The sequence below is a fragment of the Antedon mediterranea genome, chromosome 1, assembly GCF_964355755.1.
Source record: "Antedon mediterranea chromosome 1, ecAntMedi1.1, whole genome shotgun sequence".
In the NCBI taxonomy this organism is placed as follows: domain Eukaryota; kingdom Metazoa; phylum Echinodermata; class Crinoidea; order Comatulida; family Antedonidae; genus Antedon; species Antedon mediterranea.
This window is the reverse complement of record NC_092670.1, coordinates 19861721-19880103: the sequence shown is the minus strand read 5'-3', so window position 1 is coordinate 19880103 and position 18383 is coordinate 19861721. Positions and strand designations below refer to the sequence as shown.

Below are 18383 nucleotides of genomic sequence, written 5' to 3'. Positions count from 1 at the left end.
ATGTGATGTTGATGTTGATTTTTTAACACGTGTTTAAGAATCACTTCCGGGTCTTTTTAAGATATAATATAAGGTAAACAAAAAGGAGGCATGCATCTTTCATCTTCATTTTTGTTTTACAACATTTCTTATTAATTATTTGTGTGAATTCTGTAAATTTACTGTTTATGTATTAATTGTGCCAATATTTTGCGTAAGGAAATTTAGTATCTTGATTTGATAATTAACAATAATAGTTGAATAATATTATTATATTAAGTCGAGACATTTGACATTTGAAAAATTAGCAAAAAGGTGGGCTAATTTTTGATAGCTTAGATTTCACCACAGTAAGTGACAATTAATTTGTTATTCGATATGATTAGGAAAAAGGTTAAATTTCCCCCAGAGTGTGTGGAGCGTCCTAACCGTACACAAATATTTATACTACGGTATTTTTATCATTTACAACCATACTTACATTAGATCCAATGGGAAAAAAGAAAAACCAGAGTCGAGGTGGAAAACATGGAAATGCATCAGCACGAGGACGTCAAAGTCAAGCAGAGAAGCATGATCGATTCAAACAAATGTCAGAAGATCTTAACTATTGCCTAGATGGTGAGAAAGAGGCTATCATTTTCCTCGCCAATTTTACTTATTTGGTCTTCCTTGTTCCTGGCAGAGCATATAAACTAATGGCTCTTCACAGCGGTCAGTCTAATTACCGAAAACAACTAAAATCAACCGAAAACAACCAAAAGGCCCTACAGTACGATTTTTTTTTGGTTGTTTCCGGTTAGTTCTCAGTAATTAGACTGACTCTTTCACAGAACCTTATGTCAGCCATTCATCAGTGTGGTCGCAGTCAACCAAACCATAATTTTACAGCTTTGTACTTCTTATAATTATATCATATATATATATTATTCTATTTTTTGTGTTTGTTTTTTATACATATAGAAGGATTAAATCTCGATGAAGCCTGCGGAGGTGAACAAACCAGCGAGGAATTTCTGAAGGTGCCTTTGCCACTTGCCATGTGGGATCTTGAGCATTGTGACCCCAAGAAATGTACAGGACGTAAACTCATTCGTAAGGGATTAGTTCGTAACCTGAAATTGTCGCAGAGATTTGGTGGATTGATTCTGTCGCCTATGGGGATTAAATGCGTTTCACCAGAAGATAAGTAAGTTTGTGCAGTGTTTGGTCAGAAAGGCAAATCACTATTAACCCAAATATTTGTTTTTAACTACTGCAGTGGAGATTTTTCTTGTGTTTTCAGTCACTCAGAAATGTTCTCAACTAACAAAATTATGTCAGTGTAGGGCAAACATCAACTCTCCCAATACCGGACTCTCTGAAAACAGAAAACCAGACTTTTCTTGGGGTCCAAAAATGTTCCCAATTCATTTTTCCATTAGAAACACATTCCAAATACCAGACTTTCCAGAAAACCAGACATAATAGGCCAGCCCAAAGGTGTCCGGTATTGGGAGAGTTGACTGTATAAACATATTGCAGTATCATTTTGTTCAATTATACTTTCAGAGAACTTGTTCTATCTAAAGGCATTGCAGTTGTAGACTGTTCATGGGCTAAGCTAGAAGAGACACCCTTCAGTAAGATGCGAGGAGGCCAGCCACGTCTGTTACCCTACCTCATAGCAGTCAATCCAATCAACTACGGACGCCCATGTAAACTATCATGCGTTGAAGCTTTTGCTGCCACATTGTATATTGTAGGTTAGTATTAATTGTAACACACCTAAGTAGATTCTTGTCCTTTTATTGGAGGATAAATGTTCTATTGCACTCTTAATTAAGTCACCGAGAGTGCAATTTTTCACCTCATGAAATTATTTGTACCATTGTATTCATAAACATTTATTATTTGTATATTAATCATTATTTTTCATATAAAGCATGTTTGATCGAGCAGTGTGAAATGTACCCTTTCCTAAATGAGAATACTTTATTTTAACCCCTGTCCAAGTTCCATTTTGTCAAACAAAATGAATATTTAGTATTTAGGAGAATTTTCTACTGTATTCTTCTAGGTCTTAAAGAGTATGGCATTAAATTATTAAAGCGTTTCAAGTGGGGTGAGGGTTTCTTTGATGTGAACCAGGAAATTCTTGACATCTACGCATCTTGTCGAACCGGGGCTGAAGTAGTTACAGCCCAACAAGACTGGATGCAAAAGTGCAAGGATGAAGATTTAGCTAAAAGCAAAATAGGTACTAAATTTGTTTCAAAATATTCTTTAAAGATGTATTGCCAGAAACATAAATAATGAAGATCACAAATCAGACTTTAACTTAGCATTTTGCAGTTTTAACAAGTTATTCATTTCTGTAAAAAACACCAAACAGTTAATGGTTAATTTTAACCAAAAACTTTTTTGCTTTAAATTACATTTTTTTCTGTAAATTTTTTTTTTTTCAATCCAGTTTTTGGTCAAAGTGAATAACTATTATGTGACATTCAAATTTGAGAACAAATATTTTTTAAGGGGACAATATATCTTTAAATTATTACTTGTTGAATACTATTTTTACAAAAATGATTTATAATTTACCTACAGACGTCTTTGATATTGATGATGACAAGGAATTTGGAAATCTAAATCGGCAACCACAGTACGATTTTCCCGATTCTGAAGAATCCAGTGAGGAAGAGGAGAATGAAAAGGAAGAAGAGGATAAAAAAGAATTTGGAAATCTTAAGAGTCAACGTCGATATGATTTTCCAGAATCAGAGAAATCTAGCGAGGAAGAGGATGATGTGCCTTGTCCAGCACAGAAGAAAACTAATGAAGAAAAGTGTGGAAAAGAAAATACTGTTGATAAAGGACTTCATTCTGAAATTGGTAACAATTCAGAGACTTCTACACATAGTTTTGAAACAAAAGAAAAAAGAGAGAACATTGTGAATGACTAATGAAAGGTTAATAACTATAGCCGTGGTGATACTGATACAGATGTTGAACTCGTTGGTGTGCAGGAGAACAGAGCCAATCTCAAATAAAAGTACAATTTATACATCATTACAGTTTAGTGTAGTTTGTTATCACTAGTCTCAATTACTTTGATAAACCAAGGCAATCTAACAACAGCTGAGCTGGACTTGCCAAGATAGGAACTCGTAACAGTCCTTTGATCTTATGTCTGGCTGCAACAAATACCAAAGTACTATACTTTGTATGTACATATTCTCCACAGCAGGCTGTGTCTGTTAAGACGCGTGGAATTTATCTTGCCGCAGCAACAGGTAAACCCTTTGATCTCTGGAACTCGGCATCCTGTTGTTAGCTTGCCTTAGATGAATGATTTTGCTTCTAAACGTAAACTTGAAAAAAAGATTTGCAATATAGAGAACATTCCTGAAAAATTCACGAAAAGCAGCACAATAACACAGTACTTACATAAGAAAACATTTATTTCAACAATTCAATATTACATTTAGTCATATATATACATTGGATTACTTATTGCACCAAATATAATATAAAGGTATAATTATATTTCATGATTAAACATTTCGTTGCATATCAAATAAGAATATGTAATCAGCCTAATCATTTTCAGTACTGCTAGTTTGTTTGTTGTATGGCATACACATGATTGTTTCCTTCAGAGCCTAACTCTATCTGGAGGACCAAACTTAAAGCCTTGGCTTAATGCGTCCTCCTCACACAATTATATTTATTAATTTATCAAATGTTATGTATATTTTTTTTAATATCATATTGTGTGAAACAACAAACTTGAACTTATCCTAGCAATGATTGCAAGATACATACAGTAAATACTGCATGCCTGCTTGTTTTTGTACCTTTGCCTGTCTTGGCTACAGCAGCACCTCTATTCAACTGCCCTGGACATAGTTAAGGAATTCTTTGTAATACTGTAACAACCACTGTCATGATTTACTTGTTCCTGGAATGTCTTCAGTCTTTGGTATATCCTCTTTCACCTTCATGCTCTTCTTTTTCATAAAAGGTTCTTTCAGCGCTCTTGCTACCCGCTTAGCCTATTGGGTAAAAACAGACAATTTTTTTTTTCAGTTGCATTTTATTGGTTCATTTTTATGTTACCTTTCTGCAATTATCAGTAGAGACAGATCTTGATGAATGAAAAAGAGGTTTACCTTATTAGGACCAAATCCTGGACAAAAACCCAGTTCATCTTCTGATGCCTTCACAATTCCTTCAAAATTCTAATAAAATTAAAACATTTTTTTAGGCATCCTTAATAAACAACTCACGGTTCTCAAAACATAAATAATCTTAAGCTCTGTCTACACTATTAAACTAGTTTGATAAAAAAAGTGTGATGTGCACAAATATTATGGTAGTGGCCCAAATATGGTAGCGATATGTCCATATATATATATATATCATCATGTCCACTTGCACTGATGAAGGGCTAGTGTTGCCCGAAAGCTCTGCTAACTTTTCTGGCTGTTTTACTTCTCGTTTTGATTTAGCTTTTCGCTTTTATTTTGTATCTCCATTGAGATCCAGCCACTGATACCCACAGCATTGTCATTTTTTCAGTAATTTGCCTTTGGATTTATATCATCATGTCCATATATGGGCACATCACATTTTTTTGTCACACAAAGTTTGATAGTGTAGCTTTATCTGCGAAACATGCAGTACACTTACGTCAAATGTTGTAAGAAGAGTAGCAGCGTCTGTTTTATTGATAGACTTGATGGTTGTCAAACAGTCTGTCATCTACAAAAAATAGAAAAGCAACAAATTATTTAACACAACAGCATATTGCCAAGTGATTTCATTCACTGTCTTTTTCAAATGTGGCAATCCCTGTTCATATGCATGAGATATTCTATATAAACAAAAACAATTTAAATAGTAAACATACCTTTGACATAAAATCTGCCTGAACACGTTCCTTTAAAGTGTCAGCTGACTTATTCTCGTAAGTTTTATATGTCTCTAAGTAACGACCGGCTTCTTCCGCACTAAGAAAACAAAAGGCACACTCATTCAGCTACCAATAAATCCTTAAATTCTTGACAAGTTGATATAGTAATAACCTCATAATAGTTAAATATATATTGCTTGTAACATACAGAAGAAGAATACATATATCAGAAGAAAAAATCAATTACTCATACCTCCATGCTAATAAAAGTGTAAAATCAGCTAGAATTGCCATCTTTGCTAAAGCTTTTAGAGGATGCCCTGGATCTTTCTGAAATATAAAAATGAGACAAAAATGAGATAATGAGGACTAGATATGGATGCCAAGTTATTGTAAAAGACAATTACTATGATAACTTACTATGTCAACTTGCACTAGCAGTAAACGTAGGTTGAACATGTTGCTCAGTGATTTGGCTCTTCCAAAGATGTAATTAGGATTTAGAAGATGGTAACGCAAACTAAGAAAGAAAATTACAATATTATATCCAGATATGAAATAATCTATAGGTAAGCATGCTTACCTTTAGTGATGCAATTACCTTTAGTGATGTCAAAGAAGCAGTGAATTAATACTTGTAAGAGTTGCAACTTCTCTTAGTGTTTGTTATGTGTCTGTCAAAGTTGTTTTTGAGTTGATTGGTGTGCTAAGAACAACATAGTTAGGTAGATAGTTCCAAAGCAGTAAGTAATTAAGTAACCATGTTTATTATTAACTGACCTTAAAAAAAGAGCGCATGTTGTTTTTCCCATGATATAATCAGGAACTATGTCATTGAATTCATATGGGACATTCCTCACAAATTTCAGAATAGGGTTGCCACGCTTAAAGAAAAAAAGAAAGAAGTTTTGTTTTGTTTTAAGTATAAAACATTGTCTCTTCTCTAACAGACATTGCTTTATAAGTCTAAATCAGGACTTTACAACTATACTAAAATTTTGTCAATGCACAAAATAAAATTAAATATAATTATGTTGAATATAATATATATACCTGTTTCGGATGTACAACAAGACAATTATATGAGATAGCTTTGCTTTTGACAACTGGAACATCTGGGGCTTTCCTATAAAATAATAATTTAATAATAATTTTAGTTATTAAATGGCTACAAAATACAGAAAACAACTTGGTGAAGGATTATTTTGCTTTCTTCTTTTTGACACAACAGTCCTGACAGGAAAACAGGCTGTTTATGATCTATACTTTCTTGGAAGGAGAAGGAAGGAGAAATATTCAACAAGACAACCACTATTCTAGGACATCTTTTAAATGAGACACTTGTTAATATCATGGAGTATATTCTTTTACTCCATGTTAATATGGTAATTTACAACTTACGCTGCAGAATGTTCAGGCATCTTTGGCTTCTCATATTTGGCAGTTTCTTTTAAGGCAGCAAACTTATCTGCAAATCCAGACCCAATCTTGTTACCAGTGGCTGCAACGTTTGACTTCTGTATCTCTTGAGGCACCACTGTTGTTGAAGTACTCGGAACTGAAGACACAGTAGACTCGGCATCTAACCTACCAGTCTTTGATTCAGTTGAAGGCGCAACCATTTTCCCATTTAATGATTTATCTACATAGTAACATATTTACATTTTGTATGTATAGAAAACAAATTATTTAAAACCATATTTTGAAATATAAATTATTAATACAGTAAAAAGCCTCATTAGAAGACCCCTGAAAACACTATTAAGACCAAAGATTGTATAGCGCCGCTACGCAGCGCAAGATAGGTAACTGTTGCCAAGCTCCTATCTTATAACACTACGCGCCCAGTAAATCCATGGACGCCATTCGGGCGGACAGGTTATTATTGTGATTTAAATGTAAATGGTATAAATTTTGCGGTCTACCTCGAAGTATCTGTGGTTAACCATCTTGAGGGTTGATTCATGGAAAAGGGAAAAAATTATGTAAAGAAAGTAAAATAAAAGTTTCTTTGGGATCTGGACACTTTCAGATTAATTCTGTGTGTTTACATTGACTTCGTTATTTGACCGAAACATCGTACGATATTGCCATGACAACAACTTTATTTCGGTTCAAATTTTTCCGCCGGAATGGCGTCCATGGATTACAAACGTTTCACCCAGTTACCTATCTTGCGCCGCTATACAATCTTTGTTAAGACGACACTTGCCTGTGAAACGAAAAAGTAGATATACTGTATGTTTTAACATTACGGCAAACCACTATTCAGGGGGACACTCCAAGTATGGGGACACTTTATTGGGTCCCAAAGGTATCCCCTAAACAGGGGTTCTATTGCAGTTTTTTTCCTACAGTAAACTCTGCGAATTGTACATCATTTCGATCTCATTTGAAGTCTGACCTGATTTAAGTCTGATCTTTTAGATTGAATTGAGAAAATAAATGGAACTTTTGGAGATTTCAGATACAGTACTACCGTAATTGACAGGATTGATAGTTAGCTCAGTACCTGCCTGTAAATTACCTTTTATAACACCGTGATCACCGGCTGTAGACTGTAAATGCTTTGTTGATGCTTTTGTTGAACTTTCGCAAGCCGAGGTAAGCCCATCATTGGCATTATTTGCAGTATTATTTCGAGCTTTGAAGTATGATTTTACCTGTGTAAAATGCCAAACAATGAAAAATGAATATAATTAATTCTTAAAATATATATTAATAATAATGCATTTTAGATACTGGCTATATTAATCATCCTATCATCCGTAAGGTCACCCATGATGAATGTAATTAAATGTTTTTATACATAGGTAATAATGTAGTAGTAAATAGGTCAAATATAAATAAATAATTCCCTACATTCAACCGGAAGTATCAAAGTCATTATTAATTATATAAAGCCGGAAGTTAAAGGGTACCGGAAGTATCATTTTTTAAGGTCATTATTTTTTTTTAAATACACATAATTTTATAACCGGAATTGTCAATAAATAAACAGTTTTAAAAAACGTTTATTTATTATTTATAGGTGACCGATGCCTTTTTGCTAGTGGAAGTGTCTCCCTCTAGTGTACTTTTTTTTTGTGGACCCGATCGTCTCTAAAATGGAGCCGATCGTTCGTGGACCCGATTGTCTGTAACCTTTCGGCTAGGTAGTACTAGCCTAGCTAGTAGTACTAGTAGTAGGCCTAGCCTAGCCCTCTGCGGGCCTAGCTATATTAAACTACGTATATTACTTTTGGCTTTGTATTATCTGCACTTTTAACTTCTGCTGCTGATGGTATAATAAATTTTCTTTTCTCCATCTCTAGCCAAGCGTTAGAGTTCTTGTTGGTAAGAATCTAAATAAAAGTTTGTAAAAAATAAAAGTTTATTTTGTGTCGACCGTAAACTCGAGCATAATTTTTTCACATGCAGGCCACCTATCTTTCTAAAAAAAAGAGCTGAGACCTCTGAAAATAAAAACAAAAAAGGCTAGATTAAGGCCTAGGCTTTTGAATAGAATTATAATTTATAATTTACAGTTTGTTTTATTTACTACAGTATACTAAATTTCTATTTTAAATAACTAAATATAATTATAACTAATTATAAATGTTAGAGTTACTAGCCTAGGTGTGCTATTGTTTAGGGACACCCCCTTGAGCGTTACGTCATTATTATGCGCGCGAAATGCAAACTATAAACACAACGCAACCCATCTCTGCAGAGAGTGTAAAACAGTGATCACTTGGGTTGTTTTTCATTAATATAGTGAGTTTTTGTATCTCTTCATTTTACAGTTTTAAGTTACAATCTAATATTAATAATGATACCTAGCTAGGCTAGAACTTGGTATCAAATATCATCATCAAGATTCAATACAAACTTTGATATCTCTCCAGCTAGCTAGGCCTAGCTAGGGCCTAGGCTCTACTAACATGTTAGTTACTAGGGGATAGACCTCTCTACAGTCTACCTACTGACAGTTTGCTGACAACAGGGCAGAAGATAGAATAATAAAAGGAGAGTAGGCACTGATGAGAGAGCACATTGAAGTCTACTCTAACGATAGCAAAGGAAAGTAAAGATGCCTGTTACTGTACTGTACTTCATTTGATGCTAGTCAGATTTCCATGAAATTAATTTTTATTTCTATTAATAGTTTTTTCTTTGATTTAGTTTGTTTTTGTTTGAGGATGGGAGAAGTAAGAAAAACCCACGTTCTCTCGCCCCATAACATAATTTCATCACCAAATACAGCAACACTTTTGGTAGGTATTAAAAAAAAAAAGACTTTTTTTAAAGATGTTTTGTTTGTGATTCTAACTACCACTAACCAATGTTTGTTCATAAAAAAAAAATTTTCATTAATTTTTTATTGTATTTATTATTTATTCTATTTATAAAAGCTTGTAGGTGCTGAAGGTATGGGAAAACACAAATTCGCATCATCCATTATATCTCAAAAAACATCATTTTCATTGCAAATGTAAGTGATTGTAAATAGCTTTTAATAGAGTCCATGGACCATAGACATTATAAAAACTAGATGGTCAACTCTAATATGATCACAGCTCAAAAAGTGAGTTACAGTGGACAGGATCCACACAGCACAATGCATGTGGTTAGGTTTATTCAGGTTATTATTTTAAAAAATAAATCTTTATATTAAATAACATTTTTGAACAGATATGCTGTCCATTTTAAACAGTCTCTGCCCTGTTAGCGTCACTTTGCTTTAGCGAGCCTAGTTGACCTTCTAGTTCTTATAACATGTCTATGAAAGAATCTTTTCACAAAATAGGTCTTTTAAAACCAGTGACTACTGCAAGCTTTTAAAGCCCCAAATTAATATATTCATCCTTTTAAATAATGTTATCGATTTGTACATAAACGAACTTCTGTACTTACTGTATTCTGATTTTCTATTATTTGATTTAGAATATTTATAAACATAACACTTCTTTTTAGACGTACAGCTAGACGACTCCCTTTACCCGTAGATACTGAGGACACAAGGCCTAACATTGACTATATTGTGTTTATTATTGATTTGACCAATAGAGCAAGGTATGTGCTTCAGGTTGAGTATTTCACACAGACAAAATGTCTGCTAATTATTGTATATAACAGATATAGAAAGGTAAGTGCATAGTTTTATTAAGCGTTTAATGCTTCCAACCTAGCCTTCCTTTGTCCATTGACAAGACAAATCCTGGTGATGTAGCAATATGTCAGAATCAGGATTTGTACCCATGACTTGAAAAGAAAGGCAGAGAAGCATGTAATAGAAAGGCAGAGAAACGTAGAATAGAAAGAAAGACAGAGCTTTGAATGACAGTTGATGGCATTTAAATACAGTGTTTTTTCCTTTCCATTTTTACAGTATTAGCAGTATGGAAGCATCTTTAAAGACCCTTGATTGTGAATATTTCCTAGGTCGGTGTTGTTGTATTGTTCACAATGCTAATAATACAAACCTACATGGAGCTGATATCAAGAACATCACAGGACTTTGTGACGCATACCACATGCCAATGCTCTGTGCTGGCTTTGATGTAAGTAAGAATTTGTTAATTACAATATACACTACAACATAAGCCTGAAAATAATGTATAAATAATAAAGATGAACCTACTAATAGATTCGTAAATCCTTCAACCCTACCATTAGACCACAGTAGCATCCGTAGAGGATCTAAGTTTTTTAAATGGGATGGGTGAGGAAATGCAGGGTCTAAAATTGTGAAATAAAATTAACCTAACATCCTATCTTATTCACTGTAATGCTTTGTTGAATGTGATTGGAAGTAACGTTTTTCACAGGATTAGTTTTCTATTATAAGCAAAAACTCAACAATATTAAAGATGTATTGTCCCTTTGTCAAATTCCAAAAAAATTAAAATAAAAAGATTTCGAAAAAAAGTGGGTCACTTTGAAGTATCATAATAGTTATTAACTTTCACCAAAAATTAGTGGGAAAAAAAATCATTTAACTGAAATACAGACGTTTTTTTGTTCAAAAAATAACTTTTGACTTCCAGTCAAAGTTTTCGATCAAAACATATCTCATAATGCAATGCGCTTATTTGGCTACTGTATGCATAATCATAAAACTTCCTCGCGATCTGTGTGAAAACACCTTCTCAACCGTGACGAGTTGTAAACAATCCTAATTAGCACCATGCTTAATGCATACTCGTGGTTTGAAATCTTTGTTTACATTCGCTCGCGACTATTTTTCAGACGAAATGTAATCAAATTAATTTAGCTGTTAATTACGTAAAATTGTTGTTTTTGGCTCGATTTTTTGACTTAAAGTGAATAACTTTAATACTACTTTGATATAGCCAATCAAAATTTAGTATATTTTGACCTTCATTTTTTTGTTTTTCAAGGGACAATACATCTTTAACTATTTAGTGTACTTTGTTGCAGGAAGACAAAGAGCTGAAGAGCATTTCACAGAAAGTTCTGTCTCTACTACAAGTAGCATGTGGCGCAAGGAAGTGGATATCCCCAATGATTATTGAGGCTACACGCCAGTCATTTACATTTCAAGAAACTTTATAAACACATCAGATGAGAATTCAACGTGTAGTGTTCAGTCCAGTACCCGGTGTTTTTCAGGCCTGCTAAACAAAGTTGAAATTTTATAGTGAAGCACGAGTGACATGAACCTGTGACATCACACTTAGTGGTGAAGTCACAGATAAAGTTTAAACCTGTGACATCACATTAAAGCCGAATCAAAAAGTGTGAGCTTGTACACATGCGTAGAGAGGGATTTGGAAGATGAATGAATGAATATGCATGCGTATAAGCTCACGCTTTCGATTCATACAAACAAATTTGCCTAGTGGAAAATCAGCTTGTGACATGACACCCTAGTGGTGAAGTTTGAAGTCACAGAAATGTATCACTATACCTATGATATTGTTTAAAAGTTTATATGGCAAATTAACACTTTAGTAGTAAAGCTAGGTTTGCGGTATACCATGTGTTGCCAAAGGAAACAGTCAAGTTGAGAATGGCTAAAAATGTTGGTTTTTATGTTAAAACCATATTCTGGAGAAATTTTGAATAACATTCTCAAACTTTATTCCCTTTTTGAAAAAGCATGGTGTACCACAAACCTTACATTACTAACTTTACCTGTGTATATAAAATTACATTGTTTATAGATTTTTCAAAAGTTAATGTAAATAAATACCAAAAAAAATCTACAACTAGTCCTTGTACTTTAAATTTATTTGTTCTTCACTCTCATTTATCAACAAAATCTAAAAATTGTACATATAATATACTGACAATAACAATATAAACATTGCACATCTATTGGCCACACATCATGGGCAGCCATCTTTCTTTTGCCAGTAATTCCTCCACAATGTCATCTACCTTATCTAGGTATGTTATTTGAATCAGTAAGTTGGAGAATGTTGCCACAGACAGGATTTATCCAAATGATGCCAAGACAGGGTTTTATTTAAAGTGTGTTGTTGCGTAGGCTTTAGCATCTTGTAATCGGCTTCGACTAAGGAAACAAATAAAAAACCAGATTCTACTCTTTAGAACAGAAAGGTAAAGAACTATCTGTAAAAATGTGTTGATGAAACTGCATACATATTACAAAGAAAATGGCTATACCAGTACGGTACGATATTGATTAATTGAAATGTGACTGAGTGGTGCGACAAAAAAATGGAGAAGTCTGTTGTACCTGCTACATCTGCTGCTACCTGGCCGGGAGCTTGCGAGGGTTGATACACTTGTGATGCTCAATTCACTGGCCACTGATATCGGGCGCTCTGCTGGTAGTGTGTCCATTGTGGTACGCAAGTTTTCAAACCTATTAAACAGCAACAAAACTTGTTAAACTACTTCCTGTGTGTGGCAAAATAAAACAATTTAATGCCTCTTTATACTGTATATCACTTACTTTTCTCTTAAATCTTGCCCAAACATGTTTAGATCAGCCTCTACTGTTTGAAGCTGGCTTTGTACCTGCTTTGCACTCAATCCTAAGTGAACATAATTTTATTTTTTATTAAACCTTCTTTATTAAGTTATAAATAAAAATCAAGATCACCAAATAAAGTTCTTTGATGTTCTATATTGAAAATAGATTTACCACTGTCCAAAAATGTTACACTTGTTGGAAGAAGTTTCTTTAGTTAGCAGGTGAATAATTAACCTTTACCTGAAGCTGCTGACATTGGTCTCATGAATGGCACAGGTTTCTGTTTTGTCTGTTTCACAATAACTCCATCGACCATTTCAATGCCTGATATACATCTGTGTACTTCTTCATGATAGCTATAGGTAAAAAATATTTTAAAAATTACTTATACTGTGTGTGCGTGCAAATTTATGTATTTATGTAAAGGCATGTCCACGGAAGTCAAATTGGAGATACAAGAATGTGCAAGTGCAAGTAACTCACCTAGGTTTGAAATCTGAGGATTTGATGAACGGATTCTCTGCTAGGAACAGTTCAACTAAAAATTCACAACTTGAAAGATGAACCTTGCGGGTAAATAAAAACAAAAGATGTTACAAATGATGACGAAAAATATCATTTGATATAACGTATCACCATTGGAACAGTTACTCTGCAAGATACATATCCTTTGGTAATAACCACTACGATCCAATCAAACACAATGTTATAATATTCTCATTTTAAAATATGATAGGCTTACCACTTCCAGCCACTCAATAGAATTCTTTGTCAAATTCAACACCTCTATTACTGGAAATTGACTGGAAAAGGAGTTTAATTTGGATATTTTGTTGTGAGATAAATCAAGTTCTTGTAAAGATCTAAAAAATAAAATGCAGGTTTTGTATCATGTTCAGTGTTTCATTTAGGCTGTAATAGTCTCTAGATGTTTCAAATTATGACCATTCCGGTCACTGAAGTTGTCTTTACCACATTGGCTTTGTAAAATAAATAGGATAGTATAGTAAAAAACTTACTAACCTTAATTTACCAAGACCCTGAACAGCCTCAGATGTCAAGAGATTATGGGACAGATGTAAACTCTGAAAAAAATGATAAGAGCGTCTATAGATACAGTAGATCGTAGGTAATCTATTAACTTTTTTTTACCATATTTAATGAGGGTGATCCATCCAGCACTTGCTGATCATTTGGGAACCTCAGATATCAAACATGAAGTTATATGCTAACTAACATAGAGTAAACTACAAACTCCTGTATCTTACCGCTAACAGAGGGAGACCCTTCAGTCCTGATATACTAGTCAAACTATTTGATGACAGATTCAATTCTTGAAGCTGCAAAGGGAAGAAGACAATGATATTCTTATTTGAACCAGCTTGCATTAGGGTACATCTTTTTTTTAAATGATTTTTGTCTTACCTTTCTACATCGACTTAAATCTGTCACAGTTTTTAAGATGTTATTTGAAGCGAGCAGCTCCTCTAATGAATTTAAACAGTTGAATACCTACATTGAAAATTATAAAAAGATGATAATATTAAACTTTTCTTTTTTAAAAAGCAAAATGAATTTCCATTTTAAGTGGACCAATAAATTTCTTGAATCTTGAATGAATGAATATTTATTTATCGAAATAACTATACCCATAGCAAAAAACAAATCACATACAGGATGAAGAAAAAAATTGAGAAAAAGATAAGGTCAAGTTCAATATTGAATATCGAAACGTGGCAGGCTGAAGGCGCTTGACCTTTGACAAGATCGCCTAAATTTTTAGTTTTTAACTTTACAATACTTAGTGTTGTATATTCTGGTACAGCCGCTCCATAATCTCTTTGCTTTTCTTCCTTATATCTTTACTCTTTTTAAAAGTTTTACTAACGATTTTTATTTTATTTTATTATATTTATATTTTTGCTTCATGTACACGACAACTAACGATCAAATAACAGTTTTTCACATCGCAACTTATACAACGTAATTTTGAAAACTACAACCATTTTTCTATATACATACAACGTACATTTCTAGTCTAACAAAAACATTTTTCTAAACTTTCTATTATTTAAAAGTTGAAGATAGCCAGGTCTTGGGTCCATTCTATTGTCGCCACAGATTGATATCTTCATCAGTACTTCTATGAATGGATGATTAGGTGGGAACACGAACGCTAGTTGATCATACCCAGTACCGTTTTGATCGTACGATTAATTGGGAAACCACCTCACGACGAAAAAACTATAAATAAACTAAATCAAAATTCACCGATAAGTTTTGCAATTTGTTGCAGCTGACATCAAGGTTGGTGAGTTGAGAGAAAGCTGCAATCTCCCTGGCTTCAATTTGCGTTAGATGGTTGTTGTCAACTCGCAGACATTTTAGCTTTTTAGCAGACAATAAACCTTTTCCTGAAAAAAGCAAAAGAAGTAGAGATTGTTATATTTTGTAAAGCATGACCTTATGTAAGGGAAAGAGAGGGAATGAGGAATGGAGAGATCTGTGATACAGGAGGGAGAAAGGGGCGGTCGCAAAAGAAGGTACATGGTACAACAATATTATGCAAATTTTCTTACCTAAACTTTTTAATTTATTAAACTGAAGTTGAAGAATACACAGTTCTGTTAACCTGAAAAAAAACATCAATACAATTATTTTAAAACAACAGTCAATAAAAATAAAAACACAATAAATAACAAAAAAAGAAAGAAACATATTACTTTTCAAGGTTTTTAATTTCAGAAATTTTGTTCCCATAAAGTTTCAATTCTTTGAGATTCTGAAAGATATAATACAAAGCAAATTAATTTATAATATGATATTTTACAATGATGATATGATTACCACAATGACCTCAAAATTATCGTATCCAATTTACTATTTAGCAATTAATATAACAACTTACAGTGTTACTTGATAAATGTTCAATTTGTTCTATTTCATTGCACGATAAATCCAATATCTTAACTTTCCTAAACTGTAAAAGAGGAAAACAATAAATGTAATAGCTCTTCAATTTATGTAATATTGAAAACCTATACAAGCCTAAAAAAAATTGTAAATAAAATATTTTGTTTAACTAAACTGGAGAGTGTGGGATTTAAACTCTAAAGACCACAATTCTCTTGTACCATAAATAACATAACATAACATTATCATAAATACTGTATTAATTCATATACATTCTATTAAAAACAATATAGGGTAATACTGTAATAATAATGAATAAATTATCAGTGAACAAAAAAATGATACCTTTTCTAAATTATGAATTTTCTTGATGTGGCAAGCATGGAGATTAATATCGTATATGCTATCATATTCACTCTCTTGACATTGAATAAGCTATCAAATAGGTAAACAAATAGGTTTAATAACTCAATCAAAGAAAGTTCACGTTTTGTAGCTCACAATTGACAACTATGGCTACAGGAATAATAAATACTGACATAAAAACTAAGGTTATTAAAGCATTTGACAATATTATTAAAGATGTATTGTCCCTTTGACTAATTCCCAAAAAATAAAAAATAAAATATTTCGAAAAAAAGTGGGTCATTTTAAAGTATAATAATAATTATTAACTTTCACCAAAATTGGTCGAAAAAAAAAATAATTTAACTGAAATACAGACGTTCTTTTGTTCAAAAAATAACTTTGACTTCCAGTCAAAGTTTACGATCAAAACATATTTATAATGCAACACGCTTGTTTGGCTACTCTGTATGCATAATCATAAAACTTCCTCGCGATCTGTGTGAAAACACCTTCTCAACCGTGACGATTTGTAAACAATCCTAATTTGCATCATGCTTAATGCAAACACGTGGTTTGAAATCTTTGTTTACTTTTGCTCACAACGATTTTCCAGACGAAATATAATCATATTAATTTACCTGTTAATTACGTAAACTTGTTGTTTTTGGCGCGAATTTTCGACTTAAAGTGAATAACTTTAATATTACTTTGATATGGCAAATTTAAATTTAGAATATTTTAACCTTCATTTTGTTGTGTTTCAAGAGACAATACATCTTTAAACTATACTTAAATTAATAATAATTAGTTAACCTTCTTGAATGTGGTAAGGGTCTTTCACACCTGTTCCGACAAGGTTCCAATCCGGCGCCGGCAATTCAAATCGAACGCCGATGTTTCCTTTTCACACAGCTACGCGCATATCAATTGGCACATAGCCTCGTGGAGTATCGTGAAAGTGAAACATTGCCATTTGATATGATTTGCCAGTGCCAGACAAGTGTGAAAGAACCTTTAGTTAATCCTCATTTCTCATCTTATTGAGACATAGTGACTGGCATTGTTAGCCCAATCTAGTGAGATAATTTGGACTGAACTGAGACAATTATACCAGGCTACTTTCTGCGTAATCTACCCATACTTACCAAGTCTTTTGGTAAAATCTTTCCGTGTGTTACAGTACCTTCAGAAGGTCTCGTCGAAGCTGATTTTGAGTCAATAAAAAGTATGTCTGAAGTTTCATCTACCCAACCACCATATTCAATGTCAGGATTTAGTCTAGTGTCATTAGCTTCTGTCCTGCAGCCTCTTTTTGATCTGTTAAATAATAGTTTTTGTTTTACAATTTTTTAATTCAGTGATTGGTGTTTTATTTTATATCCACTCTCATCAAATTAGTGCATTTTCATTAACTTGCAGTTGACTTGAACAGTGACTGAACAAAAAAAAATTGTATACCTACCTCTGTAAAGTTGATAAATATATAATTAATATACATATAAATATATATCTATAATAACAACATTTACAGTAAGCTTAGTATTACTATTACCATGCCTGGACCTAGGTCTTTTATACTGTATGTATTTATTAACTGTATTTATTATTCATTCAATCACACACGTCACACACAGTGTTTAATAATATTAATAATATATTTTTAGTAAACTATAAAATTGACGTTTTTTAACAAACCTGGAGTTATTGCTATTTTTCGATGACCTAGTAGTACTAGAAAAAGCTCGTTTCTCATTTATTACTTCAGTCTTTTTTCTTCGATCAGAGCCAGCACTTTTCGTTTTTCTAGGCCCAGAAATTGTTGCGTTGTTTGGTGAACTGGCGGCGGGTTTCAGCCCTTCCGGCCGTGTCTGTCTCCTTTCGCTTGTGACGGCGTGGCTAGCAACCACTGGTAAAAGTGGCTTGAGGTGGTGTTCTTTCTTTCTAACACCGTTAACGTATCTAGTAGGGCGTTCTGAAAAGACTAAAGAACTAGTGGGTTTTAGCATGTTTGTATGATGTTAGTTTAAATACTAAATTACTAGATATAAGACAGAAAATTGTTTAACAACTCAATTATTTCAGTCAGGTATGTATTAGCATACCATTATTGGTCTTTAGACATGTTCAATATTTATACCATGGAACGTCTGATTTTGAGACTACGATCTCTTTGACGGTTTTTATCATTAACTTAGGGACTCTTATTTCTGAAGAAGTAACCAATGAAAATAAAGAATTGAAAAAAAACTTTGACCCACCGTCTCTCTCTCTGCTTTGACCCCAGTATGCAGCGCGCGCAGA

The 18383-nt window shown here is 33.2% G+C and overlaps 4 protein-coding genes across 6 annotated transcripts; 2 read left to right on the top strand and 2 right to left on the bottom strand.

The window, feature by feature from the left end:
* The first annotated feature begins 6 nt into the window (after positions 1-6).
* On the top strand, positions 7-3304 carry LOC140061028 (18S rRNA aminocarboxypropyltransferase-like). Of its 2 annotated transcripts, none has more exons than XM_072107444.1 (6): positions 7-73; positions 466-600; positions 943-1168; positions 1531-1724; positions 2039-2218; positions 2566-3304. In XM_072107444.1, exons 2-6 carry the CDS (start codon positions 471-473, stop codon positions 2919-2921), a joined length of 1086 nt encoding a protein of 361 aa, XP_071963545.1. In that variant the 5' UTR covers positions 7-73; positions 466-470; the 3' UTR covers positions 2922-3304. The 2 variants fall into 2 exon arrangements, with proteins under 2 accessions (XP_071963545.1, XP_071963537.1); XM_072107436.1 differs by lacking the exon at positions 7-73 and adding an exon at positions 76-193.
* A 137-nt stretch (positions 3305-3441) lies between these two features.
* LOC140061020 (DNA excision repair protein ERCC-1-like) lies at positions 3442-8222 on the bottom strand. The gene is made up of 11 exons (XM_072107422.1): positions 8113-8222; positions 7401-7536; positions 6275-6515; positions 5927-5999; positions 5654-5757; positions 5294-5393; positions 5127-5203; positions 4871-4970; positions 4651-4722; positions 4131-4199; positions 3442-4013 (listed from the first exon to the last, which is right to left on the bottom strand). The coding sequence occupies exons 1-11, from the start codon at positions 8179-8181 to the stop codon at positions 3903-3905; spliced, it is 1152 nt and encodes a 383-aa protein (XP_071963523.1). The 5' UTR covers positions 8182-8222; the 3' UTR covers positions 3442-3902.
* Positions 8223-8465: 243 nt separating this feature from the next.
* On the top strand, positions 8466-12013 carry LOC140061074 (centromere protein M-like). Of its 2 annotated transcripts, none has more exons than XM_072107502.1 (6): positions 8466-8629; positions 9038-9129; positions 9268-9347; positions 9830-9928; positions 10245-10416; positions 11282-12013. In XM_072107502.1, the coding sequence occupies exons 2-6, from the start codon at positions 9055-9057 to the stop codon at positions 11429-11431; spliced, it is 576 nt and encodes a 191-aa protein (XP_071963603.1). In that variant the 5' UTR covers positions 8466-8629; positions 9038-9054; the 3' UTR covers positions 11432-12013. The 2 variants fall into 2 exon arrangements, with proteins under 2 accessions (XP_071963603.1, XP_071963610.1); XM_072107509.1 differs by having other exon boundaries at positions 8476-8629; positions 11297-12009.
* A 96-nt stretch (positions 12014-12109) lies between these two features.
* On the bottom strand, positions 12110-18174 carry LOC140060925 (uncharacterized). The gene is made up of 16 exons (XM_072107300.1): positions 17778-18174; positions 17228-17399; positions 16080-16169; positions 15730-15801; positions 15545-15603; positions 15401-15453; positions 15093-15235; positions 14247-14333; positions 14090-14161; positions 13845-13906; positions 13564-13684; positions 13305-13387; positions 13062-13177; positions 12801-12882; positions 12582-12710; positions 12110-12395 (listed from the first exon to the last, which is right to left on the bottom strand). The coding sequence occupies exons 1-16, from the start codon at positions 18086-18088 to the stop codon at positions 12344-12346; spliced, it is 1704 nt and encodes a 567-aa protein (XP_071963401.1). The 5' UTR covers positions 18089-18174; the 3' UTR covers positions 12110-12343.
* Between the last annotated feature and the right edge of the window lie 209 nt (positions 18175-18383).